This window comes from Hydra vulgaris, chromosome 09 (genome assembly GCF_038396675.1).
Source record: "Hydra vulgaris chromosome 09, alternate assembly HydraT2T_AEP".
Classification (NCBI taxonomy): Eukaryota; Metazoa; Cnidaria; class Hydrozoa; order Anthoathecata; family Hydridae; genus Hydra; species Hydra vulgaris.
Genome location: NC_088928.1, coordinates 20,579,138 through 20,595,000, shown reverse-complemented (window position 1 = coordinate 20,595,000; position 15,863 = coordinate 20,579,138). Strand labels below are relative to the sequence as shown.

At 26.4% G+C, this 15,863-nt stretch overlaps 1 protein-coding gene across 4 annotated transcripts in view; it reads left to right on the top strand.

The window, feature by feature from the left end:
• The window catches only part of LOC100214063 (uncharacterized), a 34,665-nt gene extending 19,366 nt beyond the window's left edge, over positions 1 to 15,299 (top strand). For 3 of the 4 annotated variants that reach the window (XM_065805019.1, XM_065805018.1, XM_065805020.1), the window contains 5 exons: positions 5,033 to 5,122; positions 5,197 to 5,244; positions 6,664 to 6,729; positions 11,781 to 11,881; positions 14,903 to 15,299. In XM_065805019.1, the coding sequence (XP_065661091.1) occupies positions 5,033 to 5,122; positions 5,197 to 5,244; positions 6,664 to 6,729; positions 11,781 to 11,881; positions 14,903 to 14,955 (358 nt within the window). In that variant the 3' untranslated portion in view covers positions 14,956 to 15,299. The remainder of the gene's footprint in view (positions 1 to 5,032; positions 5,123 to 5,196; positions 5,245 to 6,663; positions 6,730 to 11,780; positions 11,882 to 14,902) is intronic. The other variant, XM_065805021.1, reaches the window with a different exon arrangement.
• Positions 15,300 to 15,863: the final 564 nt, after the last annotated feature.

Sequence of the window (15,863 nt, the reverse complement as noted above, 5' to 3'; positions counted from 1 at the left end):
AACTCCCTTGCTGAAGTCTTTTTATTCTGTCTCGCAGTGTCGTTGTTGGGATACAAAACGTTAACGATGCCTTCTTATACCCCATTTCCTTCTTTATTACTGATTCAATAGCTGCTTTTACTGAATTTTCTTCCCAGGATTGTCGATTAGTTAGACGTTTGTATTTTCTAACCATATTAGGTAACTTTTATAATTTAAGCCCCCGGTTAATCCATTTCGCTATATTTCAAAGTAATTTAACTCCCGTGGTTAATTTATTTCGAAATAGATTAACCGGGGAGTTAGAATATTTTAACCGGGAGTTAACTTTTTGGGGAGTTAATCTATTTCGCGTCACCGGCGAATATTCGTTAAAATTTAGATTACAAAGCTTACTTAAAGGCGAAGTTGACTTCGGCCTCGACTTCGGTGCTGAATTTGATATAGAAACTCGGCTTTCAGTTAAATTCGGTAACAATGGTTTAATTTCATTTAACTTTCAATTAAATTCAAAAGTTAATCGTTTTTTTCAATTAAAAAAGAATATTAATTCTAAAAAATATTACACGTTTTATATATATAAACCTGTTTCTCCGCGCAGCGGCCTTGTTCGTCAAGGTTCGTGTTTTGGAGTTAAAGAGTTGAGAGCGTATTGTAAAGACTATAAAAAGAAAAAACAAATGAGAAGCTTTCTCGACTAAAGTCGTTTATTCAGCTTTGGGAACATGAAATCAGTAAAAAAAAGAAAAAAAGGAAGAAAAAAAAAAGGAAAAAAAGAAAGAAAACATATTAAAAATAGATTTGTTTTACAGAGTTTTTATATTCGAAAAGTCTTCTTTAAGCACAAAGTCGATTCATCACTTATTAAATCTTATTTATTGCTTTAAAAAAATTCTAAATGTAAAAAACACGTGAATATTTAACCTAATATTCTTAACAATCTTTTTCCTTTATAAAATTGACATTCAAAATTTTTAAATAAACGTTGTTAATGTTCTTTTTTTCAAGTTCGTTCAAAGACAACAGAGTTTTAAAGATTCCAAACCTTAAATTGTCATTATTACTGCATTTTTAGATTTTTTTTTCGACGCGAACTGTTGTTTTTTGTATGCATATATTTTTTAAATAAATTAAAAACTACTTTGCTTTACTTGCCTTTCGTCATGTTTTGATGGTAAATTAGGAGCAAAAAAATAAATAATTTTAGTCTATAAAAAATGATTATACAGCAGCCATGGCACAGTGGTTAAAGCGCTTGCTTTAGAAGCAAAAGACCTATGATTCAAAGCAAGCTCTGGGCATATTTCGCACCATAGGTAAGGAAAATTTTTGAACTTCCTATTTAAATGCTTTTTTCGCAGTACTCTGTGACAAAACCGTTAGGTCTTGTTGGCGCACCTAAAACAAATAAACAAACAAACAAAACATAAAATTAAAAAATTTTTTTTTTTTTTAACTAAATGTATTTTTAAAATCCAAACTCGGCTTTCAGTTAAACTCGGTTTAAAAGTCCAAATTCGTCCTTAGTTAAATTCAGGCTATATTTATGGCCTAAATTCGTCTTTCAGTTAAATTTGGGTCTTAAAAAGTTGACTTCGTCACGAACGCACTATGGTTTCTGAGACGCGATTTTTTGGCATAAATTAATAACTTCAAAAACGAAATTTTAACGAATTTTTAATAAATTTAAAAACGAAATAGCTAATAATTTTTATTTCTCAAATTTTGGCAATATGTTCAAAATATTTCATAACTAAATTTTATATGATTAAATATATATATATATATATATATATATATATATATATATATATATATATATATATATATATATATATATATATATATATATATATATATATATATATATATATATATATATATATATATATATATAATACATAAATATATTTAATATATAGATATATTTTATTTATATCTGTTGTAAAAATTATCATTAGATGAATTCATATTCAAAAAATCAGTTAAATTTTAACTATATTTCATTATCCAATGTAATTAAATCTAAATAGTTTACGGAAATTAAGTCCTCGTCGGAAGTTGCATCGTCATAATCGTCATCGCTTTCACTACCCTCTTCGCTTTCGCTGTATTGATGTTGCGAGGAATTAGATGGCATTTCTGTTAGTAAAATTATTACCTCAGAAGGAAGAGGTAATTTAAGATGATTCTGAATTCTTCCATTTAAGTTAATACTAGATATTATAGGATCTGAGATATCTAAGGCTCTATGAAAAATATCTTCTAGATTTTTTTTTCTGCTGGTTTTACGAGCATGAAATTGTCTATCTTGTTTAAAAACTTTATGCCTAGCTTAAGACTATTGGTAGTACTTAAATTAGAATCCAAAATTAATTCTAATGCCTCTTCGGCTTTATAACGTACTTTTTTTTTTTTTGGGTGAAAATATAGTTTTTTCAATTTTAGTTGGTCGAGATGGACTTGTGTTTAATTCTTTTAGAATTAATGCTAAATCACGTTTCTCTTGCTGACGTGCAGTCATACCTGCTGCTTGTAATATAAGAGATGTTTAGTGCAAGTTATCCCGGCATAAAAAAACTTTTTCGGTATATGATAACCTTGGTTGTCCAGAAAATGTTGATGGAATTGCTTGACTTGAAGATAATGATGCATCATCAGTAAATGTAATTTCTCTTTTTAACCAATCTTAATTTTTACTTTTAAATCGGCATATTGTTCTTTGGCAATCTGACCATTTTTGTTTAAAAGAATTGCACAAACAATATATTTTCTTTTGAATATCATTGCTAATAACTACTGTTTCATCACTTCCAACTATTTGAATGACGTGTTCAAAAACATATGACTTTTTCTCATTGATATCTTTCTTTTCCAGCCATACATTAAATAAATCATCGTATTTGAAACGGAACATCACTGCAAAAAAACAGATATATTTTTAATTAGGGCCACTAGGGGCAAGTTTTGAAAATTGGAATATATTCCTGAACATTACCAAAATTTAATCGTGTAAAAATATTTTTAGATATATACGGAGATTTTTTTAAAAGTCAAATCAAAGTTTTGAAAAATGTCAAGGAAGAAAAAATTCTATACATGCGCTTATTTCTTTTATATAATCAATATAATAATGCAGTATTTTAATTTAATTAAATATTTTTGAAAAGTTTATACCTGTATAAAAATAATTTTCTTTACAGCAATCAAAAATGTTATTTATTTCAAAAGTTATTATTAAACAGCTCACTTTACTCACTGCAAACTAAGCTGAGATTAAAAATATCCACAATTTGAGTGCATATTAAAAACAAACTAGGCAATTAATTTAAAAATAGACCACGTTTATTATCACTTTGGTGGGTTTACTATAAGGTACCACAAAAAAAAAATCTTTTTTAGAACTTTTTAGAAAATTGGGTTTCTGCCAAAAAATCGGGTCTCAGAAACCATAGTGGAACGTTAGGATGTTTTTAAAAACTAATGAAAGTAATTCAGGCTGTTATTTGCAATTAAATAATAGTTATAACTTTCATTAAATTTAAAATTTTCAATTAATTCCACGTGGTTCTATTTATATTTCAATTTAAAAATATTTTTATGAATTATTAAAAAAACTAATTATAATTAGTAAAAAAGTTAATATGAGATTTGTATTGGGGAGTAAAAAAAAGTGGGAGTAAAAATCTTATTCTACACCCAAACTATAGGACAATTTGCCAGGTGCTGAAATTAGGCCTTCTGGAAATAATTTGTTTACGCCAGTCAGTGGTCTCTTTCATTTTAAATTAAGTCGATACTCTTCTTATGACTACAGCCATTACAGTGTACTTATTTACTTATTTTATGATTTTATAACCTCGACTTTAAAGTTAATATTCGATTGTGTGTGACTTACAATTACATTGTACAATACATACTTAAAATATTGTAAAGTTTACAATATTTTTTGTATGAATTGTACAATGAACGTTATAAAATCAAGAATCTTACACAATCGGAACTTTGAAGTTGAGGCTTTATAAGATGTTTTCAATGTAAACACTTCTCTTGTAAAATTAACCAAATTGTTTAACAAACTGTTTTGTTGATAAATTATTATAAAAAAATTTGTGACGAAAATATATGAGGCCTATAAGCTATAAAATATAAATAAAATCAGATATTCATTTCACGCTTCGCTGCAAAAAATTATTTGATTTAAAAAAACTGCAGTAACTTTGCAAAATATGCAAGTAAATTTGTAGTAACTGCAAAATTTGCCAAAAAATTTGCTGTAACTTTGCAAAAATTGCAGGAACAACTTTATTATATTTATTGTTAGGGGCGCCACAACTCGGCATACATCGATGGTGTGAAGGCCAAGTGGACTAACCTCAATTTTCGAGATTGTTCAGGAGACAATTTTTTAAATTAATTATACATTATATTTAATACAAATAAAAAAAAGAAATTAATAAAATAAATAAGTTTTAGCAATAACCTGTTATTGATAGGTTAAAACATAGTGATGTTAATGGAGAAACACAATAATAATAAAAACCGAAAATTGAAGCGTTAGTCCACTTGGCCTTTATACCATCCATATATTAAGGGGTCGCGGCATCGGAAAGACTGGGAATCGCTTTTCTACACCAAAATTGAATATATGCGTACAAAAATGTATATTTTGATATCTTGCTCGTATCAAAACGTATGATCCTGAAATATTTTAAAGTCTATACATTATTTGGGACCCTCTGTTTTTAAATAATTATTTTTACAAGTTAAAAGATAGATTTTATGTCTTCAAAATAATATTTTTTTAGAAATTAAAACAAGTAAACCGTTTGTTTGTTTTTTTTAATTTAGTTTTGGGAATCTGTTTAAACATATCTTATATAAATATCTTAAATATGTACTAGCGAAACACAAAACTTAAAAAATATATTTTCCTCTTTTCTTTTTCAAATGAAAACATCAAACAATTTTTGTCTTTTTTACTTTTTTACAAAACGCACATTCTATATCTTTTCTAAATTCTAAACACTATATCAACGTTTTACTTTTTTAGCTCGGAGATTAAGATTGAGGGTATTTCTGTAGTTTCTCCAAAAGATATAGCAAGAAAGCATCTTTTATTGGGACGCTTGAATGAAACTTTGTAAGTAAATTAATCTTGTAATTTTAATTTTAATTTTAACTACAAAAATATATTTATAAGAATATATATTTTAGAGACAATGATGATGGCGACATTGCTATTAATAAATTGATTAAAACAAGGTTTAAATTTTTTTTATTTTAAATTAGCGCTCTACTAAGATAAATACTATTTTTATTGATTAATATGTTTCTAACAGTAACATACAGCACAAACAATCTAAGTACTTCTCTATAAAGTACTGGTCAGTTTTTGTCTTTACTAGGAAGTTAATGATTACCAAATTTTTAAAAGTATGCATTTTTAAAAAGTTACTTCTTAATTTTGTTAAATACACATCTGAAGAAAAATTATAATATTGAATCTCCTATGGTTTTCTCCCCTTTTCTTTAAAGAAATCTTTTTTTATTTTTAACATTTTTAATCCATCCAATGGCAGTAGAAAATAAAGAGAAATAAATTTTCTAGATCTCCTAAAAACAAATAACATATCTGGAAAAACATTTTTTATATTTATTGCAAAGATATTATAACAAATGTACAAATAAAACAGCACTCTTGGTGTGATTCAAAAATATCTAATTGTTATTTAAAAGGTTTGTAATATGAACTTTTACATTTAGCAGCAAAAGAACAGGTTATAAATTATAACTTCTTGCTAATGTGTTTATGACAAATGTTTTTAACAAAAAGATACAACAAAGGATTATCACAGTAATAAAATTCAGAGAGAGAAAAGGTCAGCAAAATAATAGCAATATCATAAAATTGGAACTAAATTACATTTCTATTTCTTGGGTACCTAAATAAAAAAATTTCATATGCAGGGTTTACCCCTGTATTTAAAACACTAAAAAACTTACATTAATAACTATAAATAAAAAGCCTAAACTTTCCAACAATTTATACCTTGAAATATACAAACTGAAGGTTTATATAAAAAACTATTTTTGGAAACACTAAACAAAAGGGTTCATTGCGTATTGGCCAACATCTTCAACATTTGAAGGAAGTAAAAAAATTGAATTTTGGATAAAATAAAAATAACATTGTTAAAGGGGAAAATGATTACATTAAAAGAAAGAGGGAGAGAATCATCTGGTGGTTTGAATTAAAATAATGGCTATTATGTCTCATCAGTGTTGATTCATTCAAAAACATTATTTTTATTTTTAAGACAAAATAATACATTGCATTAGAAGTTAAGTTAATTTAAACTTTTTGACATTTATTTTTTTATAGTTAGTATAACATTAGCTTTATAGCATATATATTATAGCTTGAATAATAAGGGTGCAAGGGTATGTATAACATCTAGAAATATTGTGAAAATAAAAAAGAGAATGATCCCTACTTTTTTTTCCAGTAATAGTTTATTGTTGGGTCCTTTGAAACTAAAAAGCCCAGTACTTTTAACTGACCCTTTTTAACAGAGAATAATATTTTATTACATATTTATTTAGCTTTTCACTGTGGTATGGCAAGAATTATGTGTAGTCTTCATACTTTATGATATACAAATGAGTCTTTATTTTATTTAGCACTAATACATTTGTTGGGAAAGTTATGTTCAGGCATTTAGTCTCAGAAAATTCTGTTGACAAAGAGTAAGTAAAGTTTGTTTTAGGTGTGTGTGTGTGTGTGTGTGTGTGTGTGTGTGTGTGTGTGTGTGTGTGTGTGTGTGTGTGTGTGTGTGTGTGTGTGTATCTATATATATATATATATATATATATATATATATATATATATATATATATATATATATATATATATATATACATACATATATATATGTAAATATATATATACATATATATATATATATATATATATATATATATATATATATATATATATATATATATATATATATATAGAGAGAGAGAGAGAGAGAGAGAGAGAGAGAGAGAGAGAGAGAGAGAGAGAGAGAGAGAGATTATAGCAAATTAATTTTTCTGAAATCGTTTTCTTGAAAGCCGCAGAGTTTAACTCCATTTTTCAATAACAAAAATAATGATGTTCTGTTAAGCAAAATACAACTTGTTTAGAGACTTTTTTATGCAAAACTATAGTTTCATGTTTTTAATTGCTTTAACATAATAATATATATATAAAAATATGTTTTTTTCTTGCATTTATGTTTTATTATAGTTTTAACTTTAGTCTCAGAACCTAAGACCAAACTTTCCATCTTTACTGATATTAAAAAATATTAAATGTGATTAATAAAATAAAGTAAGATTATTTAATAATTGCAATAATTTCAAGTAAAAAGGGTGAAAAACTAAAAAAGAACAACAAATAGTTTTAAAAGTTTTATTAACTTTTGAATGAATTAATAACTTTGCTTGAGCATATCAAATTTATTAATTCAAAATTTATTTAATTATTCACAGCAAGCGCTTGCTATAAATGAATGTTTGTGTACTTGTGTGTGTGTGTATATATATGTATATATCAGTGATGCGGAGTCCCAAAAAGACTCCAGCTTTTTAACTTTTTTTCATGGTCTCTGGTGTCCACAAGCTTCAAACATGTTGATTTATTAATGATCTGCTATAAAAAAAAAATGTATGATATTGAATAACTTGGAACTTATTGTTTTTAAGCCTGGAGTCCTTGCTGCCATTATACCTAAGGACTCCGGGTTCAAAAATTAATTGTTTTTCTGACCTATAAGTCTTGATTTATTCCCCATTAGTAGCCCATAAGCTTTTTTATATTTCTAAAGCTCCTGGATACCAAAAACTAAAGAGAAGTAATCTTTTTGTGACTTTCAAATCCGGAGTCCTTTTTGGGACTCCACATCCCTGATATATATATATATATATATATATATATATATATATATATATATATATATATATATATATATATATATATATATATATTTATATATATATATATGTGTATATATGTGTATATATATATAATTGATTTTTTGACAAGATTAAATAAAAATAACTACATGATTTATACTACTAAAAGTTTCATGCGTTTAGCAATCATCAGGTAAAAAATACATTGTTTTTTTCGTTAAAAAATGTACTCAATAAACATTGTGGCGTTCAAAAACAATTATAAAACTATAACTGTTTGCGAGCGTGGTTTATTTTTTTAATCTTTGGGCTCGTGGTTGTCAAGCAAGAACTTGTTTTTGTGACGGCACTTAGAAATAATTTCTGTTTTTTTAAAATGTAGAGCCTCTAATTTATTAATAAATTATCTAATAAAGTTATTTATAAATGTATAGTATCCCCCCCCCCTATCACCCAAGAAAAAGTATATATTGGCCTAGCAGACGGTGAATGGAAGAAAAGATGGGCTAACCACAAACACTCATTCACAAATAAAAAGATGAAAAATTCAACCAACCTTTCAAATTATATATGGCAGATAAAAGAAAACTTAAAAATAACAGCAAAATTAACTTGGTCAATAATTAACAAGTCCCCGCCTACAGCAACGTAACAAAAAAATGCTTGCTTTGCCTTCATGAAAAACTTTGCATAATATCATACAAAGGTACGCAAAAATTATTAAATAAAAAAATAGAAATTATTTTTAAGTGCCGTCACGAAAACAAGTTCTTGCTTGACAACCACGAGCCCAAAGATTAAAAAACCAAACCATGCTCGCAAATAGTTATAGTTTTATAATTGTTTTTGATCACCACGATGTTTATTGAGTATATTTTTTAACGAAAAAAACAATGTATTTTTTACCTGATGATTGCTAAACGCATGAAACTTTTAGTAGTGAAAATCATGTAGTTATTTTTATTTAATCTCGTTAAAAAATCAATTATATAACTCTGATATCATTCATCGAGCACTCTTGCTGAATATATGCTCACAGCAAAATTAAACTTATATATATATATATATATATATATATATATATATATATATATATATATATATATATATATATATATATATATATATATATATGTATGTATGTATGTATGTATGTATATATACATATATATATATATATGTATATATATATATATATATATATATATATATATATATATATATATATATATATATATATATATATATATATATATATATATATATATGTAAATTATGTTAATGTATTTTACAAATAGAGTGCTCAATGTTCTTAAAGAACAGAGCAATAATAAATTAGTAAAAAACACTTATCTAACTTTTATCTTCTACTTTAAGTTTCACCATTGCTGGATCATCAGGAAGAGTTACTAAATCTCAAAAAAAATTTCAATTTATAGAAAAAAATATTTTACAGGAAGTTATAAATTATTATAAAGAAATTTTTAATTACTATATTTTTTTGTTAACGGGAAGTTACAGAAAGTAATTATTAAATAATTTTCTTTGGAATGGGGATAGTTTAATTTGGTCATTTGTTTTTATAATTTTTCAAGAGGTATTTATTTTCGTGCCTACATTTAGAAATTAATTCAGATTTTTTATTTAATAAATTTTCTTGATTTAAATGAGTAATTATTTCAAATTTTTCTTGCAAACATAGCATACATTTTTTGGAAATGTTATTATAGGCAGGGGCAGATTTTAGAATAGACCATTGTAAATTAAAATTTTTATTTTTTTCTTTTAAATCCCAAATATATTTTGACAGCATAGTCTTTTTTGAATATTTTTTGTGTTAAAACGATTGTTTGTGGTTGGCATAACGCTTTTTCCATTCCCCCTCGGTTAAGCCAATATATTGTTTATCAGGGTTATTTTGTGAGGAAACAATGCACTTGTAAATTACATTTTTCGAACAGCATTTTCCATTTATAGGGAAATCTATTTTTTGTTTACAATTACAATAATCAGTGTTTTTTTCTTTTATATGTTCATTTTTATTAAGTAACGCGTAGTTGTGGCCTTTTATAATTCTTTCTAAATTTTTTGTACAACTATAACTTACTTTAATGGTATTTCTGTTGAAAATCTTATGTAATTTATTAGAGAGAGGAAAATGTTTGTCTGCTAATTTTAAAAAATTTTACCTATATTTGTTGAAACATTTTTGCTGTACATGGTTTGAACCAAATTATGTTTCTATTTCTATTACGCTTTTTTGCAATTTTCTTTTCAAATTTTAGCTCGAAATTTTGAAAGCCACTTTTTTTAAGGGCACCTTCATAAACGCGTTTAGAGGAATTAAAAATATTTTCATTAGAAGAGTTATGGTTTAGCCTATTGTTAATTGAAATTGGAATTTGTTTTAGAATTTGAAGAGGATGGTTTGAATTCACATTAATATACAATAATTTGTCATTAGGTTTTTTGTAGGGCTTATAGGAACTTTCTGAGAGGTTAAAGGTGACATCAAGAAAATTCACTTTTTTTAAATTTATATTTATTTCAATTTGGAAACAAATATTTTAAAAACTATAATAATATCTTTTCTAATTTTATCGAGTTCCAGCCCTGTTTTTTTATGCATTATTAAACCGTCGTCGCGATAAGGTAAAATATTTTTTTCTATAAATTGAATTTTTTTTTGAGATTTAGTAACTTGTCCTGATGATCCAGCAATGGTGAAACTTAAAGTAGAAGATAAAAGTTAGATAAGTGTTTTTTACTAATTTATATATATATATATATATATATATATATATATATATATATATATATATATATATATATATATATATATATATATATAATATTAGGTAAAATCATAGCATATGCAAAACATGTTGTTTTTTTAACTTATAATTCATTACAGTTAAAATAAAATTTAATACCTACAAATTTATTGATAATGCCAATATAATTGTTGTACAAGAATTTTTTACCATTTTAATGGTAGAAAATTTTTTTTTGGCGCTAGTGTTGCTAACTGATATTTTTGTTTTTCCAAATAGTAAAATATAACATTAAATTTTAATATAACAAAAATATAACTTTTTATTTTTATTTTAATTAATAGATTAATCAATCTTTAATGTAGATTTTTTGTTTTTGTTAATTCCCATTTATATCAATCTAACATCTACTCATAAAGTTTTTTGGTATCTACTCATAAAGTTTTTTGGTATATTTTCTGTATATTTACTATGAAGTATCCACTATTTTTATAAATAAAGGCCTTCTTATGAGGGTTTTTCACAAAATACTTATGTCATTTGTAATTTTAGAAGGCTGTCTTTTAATACTGTGTTTGTTGAGATTATATGATATATATATATGAGATTATAACAAAATTTGATAAATGTCATGTAAATATTAAATTATGTAAAAAACTTTTATTTATTTGTTTAAAAAAAATCATTTTAAGTCAAATCTTCAAAAGTATTTTTAATTTAAATTGAGATTTTATAAGGCAATTATTTAGATTATTTAAGATTTTAGAAAGGTAATTATTTAAAAGTTAATAAGATTAAACGTATAAATTAAATATATTTAGATTAAATATATTTAAGCGTAAACATATCCGTAATTAAATTAGATATATTTAAAATCATAAATTCAACATAGAAAAATGTATTTTAATTTTTTAAGTTATTTACGTATAGATGCATGTATTTATGTATGGGTGTGTGAATATTATAATTTTATTAGGTTTTAACAATATTATTTTATGGGAGATTTTTAAAAGTGTGAGCTATAATTTTTTTAATAAAAATAAAAATAAAGGTTTTTTGTTTCAGTGCATCGCGTCATATCAAAGCTATGATTGAACGTTCGAAAGAAGATTTATCATCTTGCATCAACCTGTTGCCAGATGATGTAAAAAATCTACTCCCAGAAGGTATGATTGATGCTTGTTTTATCAAACAACTTTGAAATTTATCAAATTAATGAGTGTGTATAATAATAATTACATGCGCACACGCACACGCATACAGTGTCTGCTTGATCAGGGAAAAGTCAGGAAATTTAGTTTTCTGCAAAAAAATCAGAGAATATTTAGGGAAAGTGGGTTAAATTTAAAAAAAAATTAGGGAGAAATCAGAGAAAATGGCTCTTCATCAAACTTACATAACTTAAATAAGTTGTATATTGTACACAATATAAAATGTTATTCGGTAGGTAGTTTAATGAACTTCTCTTGATACTTTAAATGTGGGTTGTACTGTTGTTTATGCTTTTGCAATGAAAGAGGATTTTTCCTAAGTCTATTTTTTCTGAAGTTAAGTTCAGGTAGCTTTAAATTAAATTAGGGAAAATAAGTAGTAGATCAGGGAAATCCACCTTAAATATTGGCAGACACCCTGTATATATTTTTTTTACCACAAAAGTCTTTTTTGCATACTATTCAAAGATCAATGTTACCCAATTTTTTGTGTAACAGTAAAACCTATTTATATCCTTTATACATTACCTAAATAATCCAAGGCTAGCACCTAGCACCTAAATAATCCAAGGCTAGCATCCAAGCACCTAAATAATCCAAGACTAAGTAATGGTTAGCCGAGTCTTTGAGCAAAAATTTACTTTATGTTAGCATATGAGGCAATATGAAAGAGTTTAGAAAACATGATTATACACAGCACATAAAAAACTATTGTCAGTGGCAGTAATATTTTTTTAAATCTTAACGTTTTTTCAAATTTTTCTTTCGTTTGACAACAATTTTAATTGAGTAATGCTTCCAAATCCTCATCTTTAAACTTTTGTGGTCTCCCTGAATGTTCTTTTTTTCAAATCAAATTTCAAATTCAAAGAGCAGCAAATGCGATTTAAATTGTGGGGCTCGCATTTAAAAAATGTTAAAGTCTCAAATTTTATGAAAAAATTAAAAAATCTGAATTTTACATACTGAAATTGAAATTTTTTTTACATGTATGTATGTATCTATATATATGTATCTATGTTTGTATGTATGTATGAAAAAAACTGTCTTTTTGAAATACATTTATATATATATATATATATATATATATATATATATATATATATATATATATTATATATATATATATATATATATATATATACAGTATCAGACAAAACGAGTGCAACCAAATAATGCTAATTTAGTTTCTTTATATAAAAGTGCTGCATTTTTTCAATTTAGAGAAATAGTAAAATATAACATTAAATTTTAATATAACAAAAATATAACTTTTTATTTTTATTTTAATTAATAGATTAACCAATCTTTAATGTAGATTTTTTGTTTGTATGTAACTGTTTAGAGACAAAGTTCTTCAAGTTTTATTCATCACTAAGTTCATTATTTGTACACGAAAATTAACAAATTAATCAAAAGTATTAAAAAATATTAATTTCCTTCTGAACAAAACAAGTGCAACTTGACAAAATGTTGACCAAACTGTATTTTGCTATCAATATTTCGTGGCGATTCCTTTGTTGTCGATCACAGCCTTGCATCTTCGAGGCATAGATTCGATCAGGTGATCAATGAAACTTTGTGGAGTTGTTGCCCAGGCCTTTTGGATTTGTTCAAACAGTTGATCCTTATTACGAACACCTTCACAATTAATTCTGTGGTTGACGATCTCCCACAGGTTCTTGATAGGGTTGAGATCCGTAGATTGAGGCGGCCAATCCATCACCGATAGGTGGTTGTCTTGAAACCACTGCTTGACTACTTTTGCAGTGTGTTTCGGATCGTTGTCTTGCTGAAAAACCCATTTTATTGGCATATTCCATTCAGCATGAGGTAACATAACATCTTTCAGAATATTTTTATACATAAAACTGTCCACCCACAGACCATTACATTGCCTCCACCATGCTTCACGGTCTTATGGCAGTAATGCGGTCTTCCACCTTTGTTATCTGCTGCCAACTGCCCCGTAGAACGATATTTGGAACATAGTCTTGATACGGTCCATTTTTTCACGCAATATTTATCACAAATACTTTTTTGTGACATTCCACTTACGTAATCGCCAATAATTTTCTTTCTTAGTTCCAATCCAAGACTGTCGGGAGCCATTTTTGCACTTGAAGTCATAAAAATAAATAATCACGCTTCTCAAGGCTTACCATGTTATATTTACCTTGTGATGATACAATAATGCTCTGTGGAACACAACGTCTTGGTTAGATGTGGACTGTATTGATGTAATGAAACACTTGTTGTATTTCACTTCTTGTATTGATGTTCTTCGATAAAATACTTTGATAAAACTCACTTCGATAAACTGTCTTGATAATACTGACTGATTGACTTCCATATACTGACTGAATTACATGTCGATTTGCATGTCTCTTATATAGTAAAGTGAACCTGTGTGAACCTGTTCTGAAAGATTCTAGATGCTTTTTTTCGATGCTTCTGGAAAAACTTTCGTGACGTTGACACGGACCAGACTTAAGAAAATGAAACAAACCAAAAAAGTTGCACTTGTTTTGTCCGCTGCAAAATGGCACTTGTCAACGAAATTCTGCCTGTGTGCTGTCACCTGTCAGCTAATTGCTCATATCATGGCGTGCTATGACTCCAGACTCCTGAACTGTTTTCTGTGGTAGTATAGTTCGTTTCGTTTTTAAGACATGTAAAATTAGGAACACTTTTTAGCATTATTCGATGTTGGTTGCAAATGTTTTGTCCAATACTGTATATATATATATATATAAATATATATATATATATATATATAAATATATATATATATATATAAATATATATATATATATATATATATATGTATGTATTTCAAAAAGTTTTTTATATGCAAACCTATATATATACATACATACATATATGTATGCATGTATGTTTGTATACACACACAAACACACACACACATACACACACTTGGATTTAAAATAAAAAATATTTTTTGTTTGATTGCAGACTTGGAAGACGCATTTACGAACTTTGCGAGCTGGCAAGAGTCTCTTTTGTGAATTGAAATTTGGGTCTTAGTAAAGAATAAAATATTTACATTCATTCACTAATGACCATCATATTTAGTGATTTAAAAACGGACGTCCTTGACAACTACCGAAAGAAACAATTTGATGCATGTAATGAAAACTTTATTCAGCATTAACTATTCAGAACAATTTCTAAGTGTCACAAAGTGGAATATGGTCTCGTCAATACAAAGATGCTTTCATAGCATTATTTAAAAAATAAAAAAAATATCAAATGAAATAAATAAAAAAAGTTGCCTTTGTTTTTAAAATTTTATAAATGTTGTGTAAATAAATTGTAAATGAAAAACTGTAAATAAAAAACGCTTTCTCAATTGATGAATATTTATTTTAACATTATTTGTTTAAATTTATTTTATTATTCACGTATATTTAGCTAAATATTCACGCAAGTTTAACTAAATATTCAGGCATAAATATTTAACTTTTGTATTTAGATTTAATATTTAATAACTTGGAAATAACTGGAGAAACTTGGACCTCCGAGGAGCCAGAACTCTAACCACTGTGCAACGGCTGCTCAGTTCTGTGATACCTAAAGGTTCAATTCTTGGTTCTATTTTGTTCCTTATTTAAATTAATGATCTTCCTAACAACCTTACATCTAAAGTAGCTCTTTTTGATGACTCAATTTTATACTCCTGTTTTGACTTGCTTAAAACAGGTAGTCGATCTTGAATCTGACCTAACTTCAGTAACAGATTGGGGCTTGCAGTGGCTTGTAAATATTAACTCCAATAAAACTCAGTTACTTACTGCAAACAACTATTGCAATACTGTCGACATTCCTATATCAATGAATGGCAACCCTCTCGCTGAGTCCTCTTCTTTACGTCTTCTTGGATTATCGTTTACTACTTACCTTTCATGAAAACCAT